This window comes from Ambystoma mexicanum, chromosome 2q (assembly GCF_040938575.1).
Source record: "Ambystoma mexicanum isolate Mex_15411 chromosome 2q, UKY_AmexF1_1, whole genome shotgun sequence".
In the NCBI taxonomy this organism is placed as follows: domain Eukaryota; kingdom Metazoa; phylum Chordata; class Amphibia; order Caudata; family Ambystomatidae; genus Ambystoma; species Ambystoma mexicanum.
Window position 1 is genome coordinate 801,256,163 of NC_090924.1, and position 15,934 is coordinate 801,272,096.

The window sequence follows — 15,934 nt, forward strand, 5'->3', positions numbered from 1 at the left end:
CACAGATAAAGTGGCATTTGCATCATTAGGTAGCAAGGCAGTGGTAGAAGAATTGCAGATAGCGGTAATTTCATTCAAACCAGTGGGGGGCATGTTTTCTGGGGTCATAGACACAGATAAAGTGGCATTTGCATCATTAGGTAGCAAGGCAGTGGTAGAAGAATTGCAGATAGCGGTAATTTCATTCAAACCAGTGGGGGGCATGTTTTCTGGGGTCATAGACACAGATAAAGTGGCATTTGCATCATTAGGTAGCAAGGCAGTGGTAGAAGAATTGCAAATAGCGGTAATTTCATTCAAACCAGTGGGGGGCATGTTTTCTGGGGTCATAGACACAGATAAAGTGGCATTTGCATCATTAGGTAGCAAGGCAGTGGTAGAAGAATTGCAAATAGCGGTAATTTCATTCAAACCAGTGGGGGGCATGTTTTCTGGGGTCATAGACACAGATAAAGTGGCATTTGCATCATTAGGTAGCAAGGCAGTGGTAGAAGAATTGCAAATAGCGGTAATTTCATTCAAACCAGTGGGGGGCATGTTTTCTGGGGTCATAGACACAGATAAAGTGGCATTTGCATCATTAGGTAGCAAGGCAGTGGTAGAAGAATTGCAGATAGCGGTAATTTCATTCAAACCAGTGGGGGGCATGTTTTCTGGGGTCATAGACACAGATAAAGTGGCATTTGCATCATTAGGTAGCAAGGCAGTGGTAGAAGAATTGCAGATAAAGTCCATATGATACCCGAGAGTATTGTGTGTTTGTTTAAAAGTTTGCCGGCACTTTTTTGAAATGCCTTAAGGCGTCATGACGTGGGGACGTTTTTTTTACGTACGACGCACTGTGATGATGTAGCTGATGAAGACAATCATGGAGGAAGGAGGACTCCATGCCGTGCACCGGCAGGTATATTTAGCTGCTGGTGGCTTTGTTTGTTCGGTTTTGGAATTCTGCAGCATCTGGATCTTCGTCTTCGTCGTCGTCCTCGTGGCTGTTTCCTCTTTGTCCTGGTAAGTATACAAGCTCCCAAACAGAAGCCACAATGCATGGCATATGGCCGCGATATGGTCCTCGAGGATCGAGCTATTATTGATCCTGTTCGCTGTCTCGTCTCTCCCTTCTTCGGCTTTCTTCTTCCATTAACCTACAGGTTCCTGACCTGGACTCTAACGAAATATGCACACTGCACTTCAGCGAATACTCTGGATTTTCTGGTCTCGGACCTCTAATTTAGACCCGAGTTCCCTGCCTTCTCTCCTCTTCCCGCTGCCTTCAAAACAACAAATGAGATCCAAAAGATACACAGTGCTCAGAATGCTTTATAACACCCATTATTCAACTTATAGCCGTAACCCGCTAGACGTATTGAAACGTGCTAAAAACTAGCAAAAACATAGAAAATGTACTTTCCTCGCGTTTTGGTAAATGCTAATTCTGTTGCGTTTCCTGTTTGTAGTGTACGTGCGTTTGTTCTGTCGAACCTGATGTTTTTAACCACTCGTCTCCCATACAAGGGGGATCAAAATGTACTTTGTTTACAGGCTGAAGGTATACTGCTGAAATCTTCAATGCATTATCAGCTTTCCTTCCTGTTCTGGAACGTGTTGCCATTTGTTAATCCAGTCACCATGTGTGCCTTCTTTACAGGCTTCACTCCCCTGATGATCCCGTTCTCTCCAAAGTAGGCTAATCCAGTTGCTCCTCCTCAGAGGCGTTCTTCTTTCTTTTCCTGTTTCCTGCAGTTTCGCGTTGCAAGTACTCGCTTCCCAGCTCCGGTTTAGACGCGTGTTCGCTGCCTTCTCTCCACTTCCCGAGGCCTTCAAAACAACAAATGAGCTCAATAAGATACACAGTGCTCAGAATGCTTTATAACACCTATTATTCAACTTATAGCCGTAACCCGCTAGACGTATTGAAACGTGGTAAAAACTAGCAAAACCAGCTAGAAAATGTACTTTCCTCGCGTTTTGGTAAATGCTAATTCTGTTGCGTTTCCTGTTTGTACAGTGTCCGTGCGTTTGTTCAGTCGAACCTGATGTTTTTATCGTCTCCCATACAAGGGGGATCAAAATGTACTTTGTTTACAGGCTGAAGGTATACTGCTGAAATCTTCAATGCATTATCTGCTTTCCTGACTGTTCTGGAACGTGTATTTGCCATCTGTTAATCCAGTCACCATGTGTCCCTTCTAGTTTACAGGCTTCACTCCCCTGATGATCCCGTTCTCTCCAAAGTGTGTGGATGATATGCGTGCGTTGTGTAGGGGGATTTTCTTTTAATGTATGTGTGTGGATGATATGCGTGCGTTGTGTAGGGGGATTTTCTTTTAATGTATGTGTGTGGATGATATGCGTGCGTTGTGTAGGGGGCTTTTCTTTTAATGTATTTGTGTGGATGATGTGCGTGTGTTGTGTAGGGGGATTTTCTTTTAATGTATGTGTGTGGATGATGTGCGTGCGTTGTGTAGGGGGCTTTTCTTTTAATGTATTTGTGTGGATGATGTGCGTGTGTTGTGTAGGGGGATTTTCTTTTAATGTGTGTGGATGATGTGCGTGCGTTGTGTAGGGGGCTTTTCTTTTAATGTATGTGTGGGGATGATGTGCGTGTGTTAGGGGGCTTTTCTTTTTATGTATGTGGATGGTGTGCGCATGTTGTGTAGGGGCCTTTGCTTTTAATGTGTGTGGATGGTGACTGCATGCATGTGGATGGTGTGCGCATGTTGTGCAGGGGCCTTTGCTTTTAATGTGTGTGGATGGTGACTGTATGCATGTGGATGGTGGGCGCATGTTGTGTAGGGGCCTTTGCTTTTAATGTGTGTGGATGGTGTGGTGTTTGTGTTGCCTAGGTGTTTCAAGATTGGCGTGTGTATTCTTTTTTGGGGGTGGGGGGGCGCCAAATTTTGTTTTGCCCAGGGCGCAGGGTGGGTGAAGGATTCCGTGAATCCTAGGGGGAAACATGTCAGCAACAGTGCCATTTGGGAGCGAATACTGGACTGTCCAGTGGCCCCCAGAGTGCATGGGTGTAATTTTGATATATTAACCTCCTGGGTCATCACTTCCCATTGTATATGTTAATGAGTCCCACACTTTTTAGTTTGGGCTATTAGGTGGCGCTTTAGCACCATCTATGAACTAAAACTATTGCATTAGAGCACAGATAGGGAGAAGTGGCATATGAGGAGGGACACACAGCCTGTAGGTGTTTGGTTATTTGCCCACCCATTGGCTACGCATGGCCATGCTAAACCCTATGGTCATTCCCACCCAGTTCCTGCCCCTCCCAGCCCAAAACACCACCCCATGGGAACTCTCTTGCGTTCGCTTTGATCAAGCCTTACCATCAAACTTTGCAGTCAAGGTGCCTGCCAGTGTTTTTTCAAAGCAGTCTTCTGGAAGTTAATGACTTAATTGGATTTGCAAACCCTCCTTAACCAGGTCTGCCTTCAGCCACCTGATTTATTAGCACTGTGCGTGTCCTTCACTGAACTCCTTTTATAAACAAACATTGGCAAAGCCAACACTTTGGGCTTTTGTGTAAGGATTAGGCCTCTGCCAGGTATTGCTATTAGATGCCCAGCCACTCACACCATTTTGCACATGTTACTATCAATGGTCAGTTAATACCACTACGGAAGAGACTGCAAGTGCCTTACTACACAAAAGGCAAAACTGTTGGCATTGCCAATGCATGTTTTACAACTCGTGCTACACCCCCTTTGTCAACCCTGCTCTCACGCTCCTGCTCCATACATGCACAGATCCTCTTGTCTGTGTCCTGCTCGAATCCTCAGGACCCTACTTTTTTTGGACCCTGCTTTCCTAGCCCTACTCTGACACTCCTCCTCTCTTGTCTCTGACCTGCATGGACTCTCCTGTGCTGCTTGGACCCTGCTTCCCAGCCCAGGGCCTGCTCATATGCCATGGCGTGACAGGAGGGTGGTAATAAGCCATGATTTCTCTCACGTTGCTGCTGGCGATAATCTCAACTCATCCCGGGGGCTGGGGCCCCTGCCCCCCCACCCCCCTCAGAGCTTTCCGGGGCGGGGACAGATTAAAGGCAGGCCTGGGAGAGCGATCCAGGAATGTGTTTACAATGCGGAAACCAAACACTGGGATTGGCTACCTGTTCATGTTCATGCAATTATGTTGCTGGAATAGAGCAGAGTTTTAATTGCCGCTCCTAGTATGCACAGGTCTCTCGCTCAACCCTACATGCTGTCACACTCCTTCCTAGAACCCCATCTGGCCATGCCTCTCATTCTTAACCTTTCACACACACATCACTGTTACACTTTCTCTCCACCCCACCGTGTGGCCTAATACTTCTTGATGCTTTCTTTCCACATGCCACTTTGCGTCCATAGTTTCTCCTTCCATTATGTGCTGCTCTTCTGGTCGAAGGTCTCCCTTCTTGAAAGTACTCCAAATCTATTTTAGAGGTGAGCTTACTCTCTGTTCTCACACCTGTGTGCTGGCCTTACTTGCTGTGGTTAAACTCAGGAACACTGTTCGCCGAGCGTAGGTGTTTTTCGGTTGGTAGCTGCCATGTGGTGTTGGGCAAGACTATGAGGATTTTGTCTCATTGTATGTGATTTGTCAAGACTACCGCTTGAATGTGTGTTCTGTTCTCTTACACAAACCAAACATCGGCATGTAGGTTGTGAGGTCATGGAATTATGTGGGGATATGTGGTCTTTAGATTGCAGGTGTTACTTCATATACCATTCATAGGCCATTTTCAGCTACAGTAGACAAAGTAAAGTGCAGAATCTTATTAAGTGGACACCAGTAATTCTTATAGTTGAATCTGAATATTCAGTGTTTGAGAAGGTGTATGCAGAAGGGTGAGTTTTTAGCATGGTTATTTAGCGGCAGCACCTTTGATACCTGCGCTGTCCTGACTAAATGAGTCCCATATGGTGCCTCCAGGGGTGATGTGTTCCCTCTAGTGAGAAATAGCTCACTAGCACAGATGGGCTGAATGTAAGATCTGGCTTCCTAACCCAGATGGGCTAAATGCAGGATCTGGCGCACTAACAGAGATGGGCTAAATGCAGGATCTGGCTCACTAACAGAGATGGGCTAAATGCAGGATCTGGCTCACTAACAGAGATGGGCTAAATGCAGGATAGTGTAAAAAATGGCAAGAACGTATTTGTAAAGTTAATGATGTTGGTTCCAATGCAAGTCATGTTGCAATGAGGACACAGCGGGTCATTCAGGTGCTGCATATTAGGATACTAGCTTCAATCACAAATGGGGACACTTCAGGCAGGAACATGTCCATAGTAAGGGGACCATAAATTAATGATCCTGTACAGAATAGTTTCACAATAATACTTTGAGCACACTAAATGTATTTATTTTTCGTCTTTTAGGTAATAATTCAAACCATGGCCCTCTTTAATGTGCTTTTCTTTGATTGCGACAACTCTCTCTGTATTCGAAAGGATGGGGAATTTGAGCCATTGGCAATTCCTGGTGAAGTGATTTGTAAATGGCTGGTAGAGGGTCTTGATGAAAGTGGAAAAGAAATACGTGAAGAAAGGGATTTCAAAGCGGTAGTGCTTTTCCAATCGGCAGGTAAGCAAAGTATATATGTTTTTCCCTCTGTTTCCCTCCATTTGATGTTTCGGGAGGAGGGTACATCTAACGTCCCTACAGTGAGGCATCCCCTTTTTTTCTAACATACAGATGAGTGCTGCACAATGCCCACCACTCTTTCACAGCATCTCTACTTCCTTTAGAGTAAGTCTAATGTATAAAGTATAGATGCACAACATGGTTCTGACACTTTGGTTGTGTAGATAGTCACATTTTGAAATTTTCGCTTGAGGGTTTAACTTGCCTTTTTCATACCTGCAGTCAAGAAACAGTGTATCAAGACACAAAAAACATTTGAAGAAATAATTAAAGACTATTGCGGTGATGCAGAGGGACTGATTCAGGCCTTAAAAAGGAAGGCAGAAGAGGAAAAGGAGCTACTGGTGGATTCGGGCAATCGGGGAAGTGCTGGAAAATTTAAAAGAGTGTTGCGTGAACTGCAAGAAGAACATCCAGTGAAAAAAACAAAAGAAAACAAAGAGAATTATTTAGTAAAAGCTGATGGGAGGAAAGTGACTGCTCCCAAACTTAGTAAGGCCTGTTCACAACTACAGTCACAAAAACTGGAGAACCTAACTCTTTTGGCAGGGATGGCTAGTGTTCTTCATTCTTTCATTCGTTCCTCAGAGCCCACCTCTGTTGCTTCACCTGGACAATATAAAGACGCTGCGCAACAACCACTAAATGGACTATCAAATAACAGTGAATTGTCGGCTGCAAATATTTTGTCGGATAGATCTAGTTTGACATGCTTAACTCTATCCCCACGTCTTCTAAATAGTGTGTCCTTGTTGCAGAATGACAGTCATGCCTGTTTAGACAGCGAGTTGACACCCACACGTGCACACAAACCTGCTCAATCATTCAGACTACAGTCTTTAAAAACAGCGGAATTGGGAACATCCTCAAAACAGAGTTTGGCTGCAGTGTCAGTCCCCACTAGTGACCGAAAAAGCAGTGTATCACCATGTGAAGGGAAAATGCAGAAAATACTGTTTACCTGCCCGAAACAAGCTGTTTCAACTCCTCTAAAAAACCCTAACTACAATGTATCCAGGATTGATGTGGATGTACAGCATGCACCCCAAGATGCAGGCCCTATTGTTTGTGCGGATGAAAGCCCACATGTAAGTAAACATTATGCATGCAATAGTTGACTCCTATGAAACTCCCCACACATTAGCAACGTGACCTTGACTTATTTTTTGTAGAATTTTTGAGATCTGTCTGCAAGGCTAACAGCTGGCCTACTATGGACTGCCGAGTAATAAGGAGGAAGCTTGCTACCAAAATTTGCAATGCCAGAAGAGGCCTAAAAAAGACTCCACCTTTTGAAATGCAGGATCAATGATTGTTTGTTTGTATTTTTGTAAACCTATTTATTCTTATGGAGCTATGCCGTTAAACTGAATTTGTTGAATAAAAAAAGTTGTACACTTTCTGAGCCTATGTTTGATTGAAGATATCTTATAGCCAGAGCAATACAATATTAAAATATCAACAATTTATAGCTGCAGAATTTTACTATCACAATATGAACTCTGTAATAATTAGCTGCTCTTAGGGTTATTGGGTGTAGTGACTGGCGGAAGTCTGTCATGCTGGTAGACCTTTAACAGATGCTGTTTAGGTAGCTGGAAGTGTGTATTTTGGTGTAGTGCTTTGGAGCTGTGGGACTTTTATGGGGTGTGAGGCCATGTTGTCTAGAGGTGAGAATTGAAATGGGGGAGTTGGTTTGTGATATGGGGGTTGTAGTTGTGTGCACTAAATTGGCGAACTTGGTTAACGGGTGCTCTAGCAAAGATGAAAAGTGACAGCTGCAAGATTTTCTTTTTCCAGTACACTATCCAGAAGTCTAACTAGAGTCATTGTAAAGTAATGCCACCAATGTTACTCAAAAGGGATACATCCTGTGGTAATCCAACCCCTTTTCCTAAATCTTTTGGAACCATCTTGAAATCATTTAAACTCATCCTGGAGTGGTCTGCAATAATCATTTACAATTTAAAACCCATCCTAATGTTGTTATGAAGTCATCCTGGAGTTGTCATGGGGTCATCCTAGAGTAATCCAAACTCATCCTGAAGTTGTCGTGGAGTCATCCTGGAGTTGTCGTAGAGTCATCCTAGAGTAATCCAAACTCATCCTGAAGTTGTCTTGGAGTTGTCGTGGAGTCATCCTAGAGTAATCCAAACTCATCCTGAAGTTGTCGTGGAGTCATCCTGAAGTTGTCATGGAGTCATCCTAGAGTAATCCGAAGCCATCCTGGAGTAATCCAACTCATCCTGAAGTTGTCATGGAGTCATCCTAGAGTAATCCCCACTCATCCTGAAGTTGTCATGGAGTCATCCTGGAGTAATCCAAGATCATCACTGGAAGTAATCCAAACTCATCCTGGAGTAGTTTCTGTGATAACTCTAGAGTCATCATCTCATTAAATATTTTGGCCTGTGTGAATACTTTGGATGATCTTCCTGAACTATCCATGGATGACTCTAGAATGGAGTCATCGGATGACTCCAGAATGATTCCAGGATGATCTTCCTTTTTGACTGGGGAAAGCACAACCTTTTCAAAGACACGGAGGCTGAAAATTGACCTTAACATCTTTATGTCCGTAGCAAAGAGAATAATAGAGATACTTGACAGAGAAAGAAACATGAACCAATGCACCATGAGCACCAGATGATGTTAATTTACAATCAGATGTTATGCATCAATCACTGTTATATTCATCTCCTCTTCTGCCCCATAAGAGTGCACGCATGAGTTAAGGCTAAACTGCCTAATCGACCCTCACACTTAAACAAAACAAGAGTGATCCTGATCATAAAGCTGAAACCGGCACAGCTAAGAGCTAAACTGACTATGGCGTTTGTGGAAATGTGGACCGAGGGAAGGCTATACTCTCCAGAGGGGTAGGAATGAGATTCAGTAGTAGCCTTCGTCACCTCACTGGAGGAGGGCTTTGGAAATAGAACTCTTGCAAAAGAGGTGCAAGTGGATTCTTCCTCCTGCCGGATGGTTCAGAAGGTAAATCAGAGAAGGAGTGTGAGTCCCACTCTTTTAGAGGCAAAAGTCCACAGGTGATTGGAAAAAAACAAGCCTGCTTTACTGGGTCTAATCCCTGTCCGCGGGACAAGTGGTCTTTGCCTTCTGAAATCATACTCAGTTTTTTGTTAAATGTAGTAGAGGGGAATGGAGGGAAAGATAGGTGCAAAGAGAAACAAGTTGGTGAACCCTTCCCCACGTGTGCTGAGCTCCCTCTATCTACACTAAACCCACCGCCTTATCAGGACCATAGCATCAAAGGCCCTTTGGTATGCAACACTCTGGTGTAAGGCTACCTGTTTGGGTTGGGTGCCCTTTGATTCTAGTTTACAGAACAACCTCTGCTGAGGTGTTCCTGGGCTGGAGAGTGGTGTTATCAACCTCACAAAGGATTAATGGTGAGACTTAGCCATTCATTCTTTGCTCCTGCAGGGGTTGCAAGGACAGGCTGTCTGGCCCAAATATACATAACCCTTCTGTAGCTGAGCTGGGCACACAGTGCTGACACATGTTCAATGTATATCAGATGTGGCTTCTTGTGAATTAATATCCACCATACCCTAAACTCAGTTATGCCTTTACGTTTTAAAATAAAACTTCCTCTAGAATAGTAAATCCTCATGACTATCTGGTTTGGGAGTAGAGGTGCAGACTATAAATGCAGACTCTGCACTGCAGTGACTTGGATGTCTCAGCAGGTGTTAAACAAGATACTTGTGAACTCCGAAGCTACCCTTTGTAACTGCAGAGCAGGCACTGCAGATCAGGAGAATGATGCAGCATGGCACAAGTTTCTATGTCTTTGGCATGGATCTTGTGTTGGAACATTCTGGTTAGCAGATCACCCTCTCTGAAATCGAACGCACTGCATCAATTTATTAATTGATAAACATAAAAAAGCCTGGGCTTCAACACCTTTGCCAGATGGCAATTCCTCACAATGCATCTCTATAAAAGCCCCTTTTTTGGTTTCAGAAATGGTGTGTTTAGAAGGGGAATAGGTCAGCAAATGTGTGCCCTCCCTATCTTCTGGTTGGTCTGCTGTACCTAGCATCCCAGATCAGGCACTGTTACATTCGAGAAGACCTTCATATAACCCCTTATGTCCCACCCCTTTCCCTGCAGGGGGCCTCCAAGGAAGAACAATAGCGGTTTGTCTTGGTCAATATGCCAGTTGTGTCAGGTGGGTCTGGCCTGGCTGCCCCTAAGGTAAGTCCTGTTTTGTTTGGTGGGAGTGTCTCGTGTGGCCTCAGTGGCCCAGGCTAGTCTCCTTCCTGGACAGGCTGAGGCCGGCATCCAGGGCACAGCTTTTGGACAGCCATAAAATTTAAAATAGGTCTAGCTTTTCATTCTGATATTTGTTTTGCTCTGGAGGTTTTCGTATGTTGTTCATGCAAGGCTCTGAGTAATTGACCTATCCCATATCCTCATGTGATAACTGTGTCTTTTACTCATCAGCTATTTAATTTCTTGTCCACAGGTGGAGAGTGCCGGTTTTAATGCTTTGTCTGCCCCCATCAATACATTGCAGTCCATGCAGATATAGCAGTTGCGGTTGCATTGTCGAATACAGTGAGTGTTGTCTTTTGAGTTTGAGTTTATTTATTTGTAGAGCGCAAAAAAAGACCCAGCCCTCAGGCATCTGGGTGCTGTTCACACATGATAAAGTAATACATACAGGCATTTAAAACATGTTATATGTATATATATATATATATATATATATATATATATATATATATATATATATATATATATATATTAGAAAAAATCCATTACCCGATCCGAGATGGAAACGGGATGAAATAAGCGGAATGCACTCCCAAAAAACGAATAGAGAAAGCCCTAATGACTCTCTATACTGAGGCAAAAAAACCCAAGTTAGTCCAGACTAACATGCCTTTATTTTAAAGTCAGCATGGATAGGAAAAAGCACAAAACACAACGCGTTTCACGGTACACAGACCGCTTGATCACGTATATTCAGTGAAAAAAACTTTGTTAAAGGGACGTTATGGTTAAGTTGCGTTACTAAAAACCTATGAGATTCAGTGAACAAACTTTGTCAAAGGGACGTTATGGTTCCAAGTAAAACCGGAAAACCCCTGAAATTCGCCAGTTATGGTAAGCTAAGCAACCATAACTCGCGCCACCACCGTGCACTGCTAAGACTAACACCCACGACATCAAAGATGACATCACAAATGTCATTGATGACATCACTGATGACATCACATGTCTGTCTCCCTCTTTTTTCCTTTACTGACATATCTAGGCCACATGGTTTTCTTCAGTAACAGCCAAGAACTAAAAATTATAAACATACTATATTTGTAGACTTATCCTTCAAGTATATTCTTATAGTAATTCCCTTAGGGTCCAGTCATATCATATGAAACATATACATATGGGAAGAGACAAGCTTGAAAAACGGCAATCCTTTCTGTGCATGTAGATAATCAGTAGAGTTATCAGCACTTTCTGATAGTTCTGTTGTTTTTTTATTACTGTATTTCCCTGTATATGCTCATATTTGCATACATTATACTCACACTACTTTCCTTAGAGTCCAGTCACATCATGTGATACATGAGTGAGGCAAATGTCACATTAGAGCTGTTACTCCAGAACCCTGACCATGCTAAAGTAAAATTCTATTGCGCTGATTGGGCGGGGACTTTAGCGAAGTGCTAGCTCTATAAAGACTTTAATGTCTGGGTGTTTGGTGTTAAGCCTTATGGTATCATTGCCCAGTACCTGCTGAAATGTCCATCTCCAGCTATACGAGCCGAATTCCAGCGGTTCAGATTTAATCTATGGGGTACGAGAGATGTATTATATAGACGGAAACTGATCCTACAGGAACAGAACTACTGCAGAAATTGTATTGATGTTCAGCAAAAAGAAACTCTGCAACATCTGCTAGTAGATTGTCCTTCACTAATGTTGGTGAGAGAAAGATATTTTCAGAATATTATCACCTTTCATACTCGCACCTCAAGTGACTACAAATGGCAAATTATGTTTTCGACCCCAAGAGAAAAAGTACAGATCGCTATAGTCCAATATTTAAGAATGGTTTTGCCTGTTGTAGCTGCCTCAAATTAAGTTGTATGGGGTACCTATGGCCCTTGAGAGGTGTTCAGTTTGGTTATTTTTTTCTTTATCCTTTGATATTGTATTTAAACTCTCCGGAAGGTATATGAAATGTAAAGTATCTTGTCTTGTTTTCATTTATTGTTTTTTGTTTAATATGTTTAATATGTTTAATATGTTTATCTTTTGTACCCTTGGTATTTTATTCCCTTGTTTCCTTTGATTGTTTTGTATTAACGTGTACTTTTGTATATATTTGAAAAGTTGTGTATCAACTAAATCAAATTAAATAAAAATAAAAAAACATGTACATAGGGTAAATAGAAGCTTTGAAACAGAGCAATCATTTATTTGCATAAAGATAATCAGTTAGGTTATGAATTGTTTCTGCTACTACTTCTGCTTTTTTGCTTACTTCACTTTCCCTGTATATACCCATATTTGTATGTGTTATTGTGTCTTTGTGTTTTGTCTGTAATAATGCAATTATGTTATACGTGGGTTTTATTAGCTACATATTACGTATTTCACGTAGTACACAAAACTCTAATAAGAAAATAGTTATCATTTCATTATTCAACAAATCAACATTATGAATATTATACCTTCATCATGTATGCTGCACACAATGCCTATGTTTCTGCATGAGTACTTTAGTATACTGGATAGAACTTCATAATAGAATGCTATTTATATCAATGCATTGCTTAATGCACTAATTAGCTCTTGATATTTATTCCAATGATCTTTGACACTTTTTTCTCAACATTATAATAAGAATCCCTTGTACAGACATTTCATGAAAAGTAAATGCACATGTGATGTCATCATTGATGTCGTGGGTGTTAGTCTTAGCACTGCACGGTGGTGGCGTGAGTTACGGTTGCTTAGCTTACCATAACTGGGGAATTTCAGGGGTTTTTCGGTTTTACTTGTAACCATAACATCCCTTTAACAAAGTTTTTTCACTGAATTTCATAGGTTTTTAGTAACGCAACTTAACCATAACATCCCTTTAACAAAGTTTTTTCACTGAATTTCATAGGATTTTAGTAGCGCAACTTAACCATAACGTCCCTTTAACAAAGTTTTTTCAATGAATTTCATAGGTCTTTAGTAGCGCAACTTAACCATAACGTCCCTTTAACAAAGTTTTTTACTGAATTTCATAGGTTTATAGTAGTGCAATTTAACAATAATAACTCTGACTTTATGTACATGTAACATGGAACATACTGAACCCCCTCTACTGAATTTGATGTCCGCAAACTCTTTTAATGTCCGCGGACATGTTTGGACAACAGCTCCACTACCCAAAAAGTCTGAGGGGTATGTTTAATTGTTATGTCATTACATATGAACATTTTACAAATTCACAAACCAGCACACATACACATTATGTAGTAATAAATAAGAATTGTAACCCATATATATAACACACTAACCATTCATTTAAATACAATATTTTCTAAAATGGAATATACCAAAAGAAGAAAGATAGGCTTCAAACATGATTACCTCACAGAAACTCCACAAATACGGACCACTCAGAACACACCTTACCTGAAATAGTAAGTGTACTGCATGTTACCCATATATTTGTAAACTTTCTGTATTAGATAAAAAAAAATGATATTATGTTTTTTTTCTCACAGAAATGTCTAGTACTCTGGAGTGGCTAGAGGAGCATTTCCCACGTGAGGAAATGTCAGAAGATAGTGAATCTAATGGTAGAAACTTTACTATATAAACCAATTAATTAATAATATTTTATATACATTTAAAATATATATATTTTTTTGTACAGACCATACAAAAATTTAAAATACTAAAGAAAAAGCTGTATTGGATAAGACTCTTCAGCACATAGAAGAAAAACATGACCTACTCTTGGCAAATTTTAATAATTAAAAAAACTTTGTGGAGGATCACTTCAAACAAACAACTACATACCATTGTCCCACATGTACCTGTCCCCCCTCACCATATCCCAGTCAAGTATCCCCAAACCCTCTCCATGAACCAAAACGTTTTGATGAGACTTCCATCCCTTCTTCACCTCATATAAATCCTATTGAAACCCCTAATTCTCCTGTTTTTGTTTCAGTTTCTGCCTCACCTTCTCTGTCATAAATTTAACATACATGTAAAATAAAGTAAAATTATTATATTGTGTCCTAATTCATTTCTTGTTTTTTAAAAAAAAAAAGCAATTCAGGTGTCTAAGAACACAGGCTGTGTCCTAAAATGTTCATAAAGAAACAAAATGGGAGTGTCCTGAGGATGCAATGCATGTCCGTATTGTTCGCAGACAAGTTGAAACTGTTCTAAGAACAGAGGCTGTGTCCTAAAATGTTTGTAAAGAAAAAAAATGGGAGTGTCCTTAGGACACTATGCCTGTCCGTAATGTTCGCAGGCAAGTTAAAACTGTTCTGAGAACACATGCGGTGTCCTTAAATGTGCGTCAATGGACGAAATGTGGGTGACCTGACGACGGTGTCCATATTGTTGGCTGGCAAGATGAAAGTGTTCTTAGAACATATTATGTGTCCTGGGATGTTCGTAAATAAACAAAATGGGGCTGTCCTGAGGACGCTATGCCTGTCTGTATTGTTCGCAGGCAAGTTGAAATTGTTCTAAGAACACAGGCTGTGTCCTAAAATGTTCGTAAAGAAACAAAATGGGGGTGTCCTGTGGACGCTATGCCTGTCCGTACTGTTCGTAGGCAGGTTGAAACTGTTCTCAGAACACATCAAGTGTCCCGGAATGTTCGTAAATAAACAAAATGGGGTGTCCTGAGGACGCTATGCCTGTCCGTATTGTTCGCAGACAAGTTGAAACTGTTCTAAGAACAAACTCTTGTCTGTAACTGTTTGTTTCACTTGTGACGCACTTTTAATCACTTCAGGACCCGAACAGTGTCCGTAGAACACCAACGCGCATGCGGAAAATAGTTTCAGTGCATTTGGTATCCTGCGGACACCCGCTGCCTTCGCGGACATGTTCGCGAAGCTATCATGTGACCGCGGCCACGATCAGCGTATTTTCTGATTGTGAACACTGTTCGTATCCCCGAACAATTTAAAACTACATTTTCAAGTAATCTACAATATTTTCCAACAAAAACTCACACAGAACAAGTCCCACATAGTAATCCTGAGTTTCTACATACTTTTTGTGACTTTTTGAATCCTTTTTTCTGTTCGATCTGTCCACGAGCACCCCTATAGAAGACCACGCCCTAGAGCTCATTCTCATTGTGTTTCTGGCTATCCTACAGAGCACAGCGAATTTTGCCGCCAATTTGCAGATTTCCATCGCAAACTTGATGGCATCCGTGGCTCCACTACTGCCAACTGGTGCTGCATCTGCCTCAGCACCACCCTCACCCCCTCCGCCACCCCCACCTCCCCAAGGGCCTGAAGAGGGGAACAGGAGTGAGGATGCACAGGAGGAAGAAGAGGATGATGAGAATGAGGTAATGGAAGTCCCTACTACCAGCACTCAGCGTGAGTCTTGGGTGTGGTGGTTATTTACCATTCGTGGTAATGGTCCTAAGGCGCGTGCTAACCAAGTCACCTGCAATGAGTGCGAAATGGTACTCAGTCGCGGGAGGCATGGTTCATACAGCTTTGGGACAACTACCATGAAGCGACACCTAAAGTCATTCCACTAGGGGGCCGTTCGCAAAGTTGTACCTTGCGAGGAGTGTAGCAGGTCGACTTCCTCTACTTCATCCTCTGTTTCCGATCCTGTCGCCACAAAGAACACTTCTGTGGGACAACGTATTCCTCAAGCTGCCTCACAGGCCATACGCAATGCTGAAGACCCTTACCTTTCGAGGGTCACAGTTGTGTGTATGTACTGCGACGCAGTATTGTGCAGGGGGGAGAGACTTCGTAGTGCTTTTGAGGCTATCATTTCAGAGCACGAAAAGGTATGCTCACTACCCAAGTGAAACCCACTCTACATCTTCCTCTCTCAGCTCGCCCTTTCTTAACCCTGTGGTTGGTGTCCCCCCTTACCCTCCTTTTCCCTCCTCTCCTAGTGTGTTTTGTATAAAAAAAACAAAAAAATTTAAAATAACACAAATCAAATAAAAAAGACTCTTTTCAGAGCCGCCTTTTACAGTTAAAAAATAGAAGTGAAAATAAATGAAGCAGGACTCTGTGTATTTTTTAGAAGT

General features: G+C 42.0%; 1 protein-coding gene across 1 annotated transcript; it reads left to right on the forward strand.

Moving 5' to 3' along the window:
* Positions 1-939: 939 nt before the first annotated feature.
* Positions 940-7,040, forward strand: LOC138569758 (uncharacterized). Its single transcript, XM_069648027.1, has 3 exons — positions 940-1,008; positions 5,376-5,580; positions 5,863-7,040. The coding sequence occupies exons 2-3, from the start codon at positions 5,391-5,393 to the stop codon at positions 6,756-6,758; spliced, it is 1,086 nt and encodes a 361-aa protein (XP_069504128.1). The 5' UTR covers positions 940-1,008; positions 5,376-5,390; the 3' UTR covers positions 6,759-7,040.
* Positions 7,041-15,934: the final 8,894 nt, after the last annotated feature.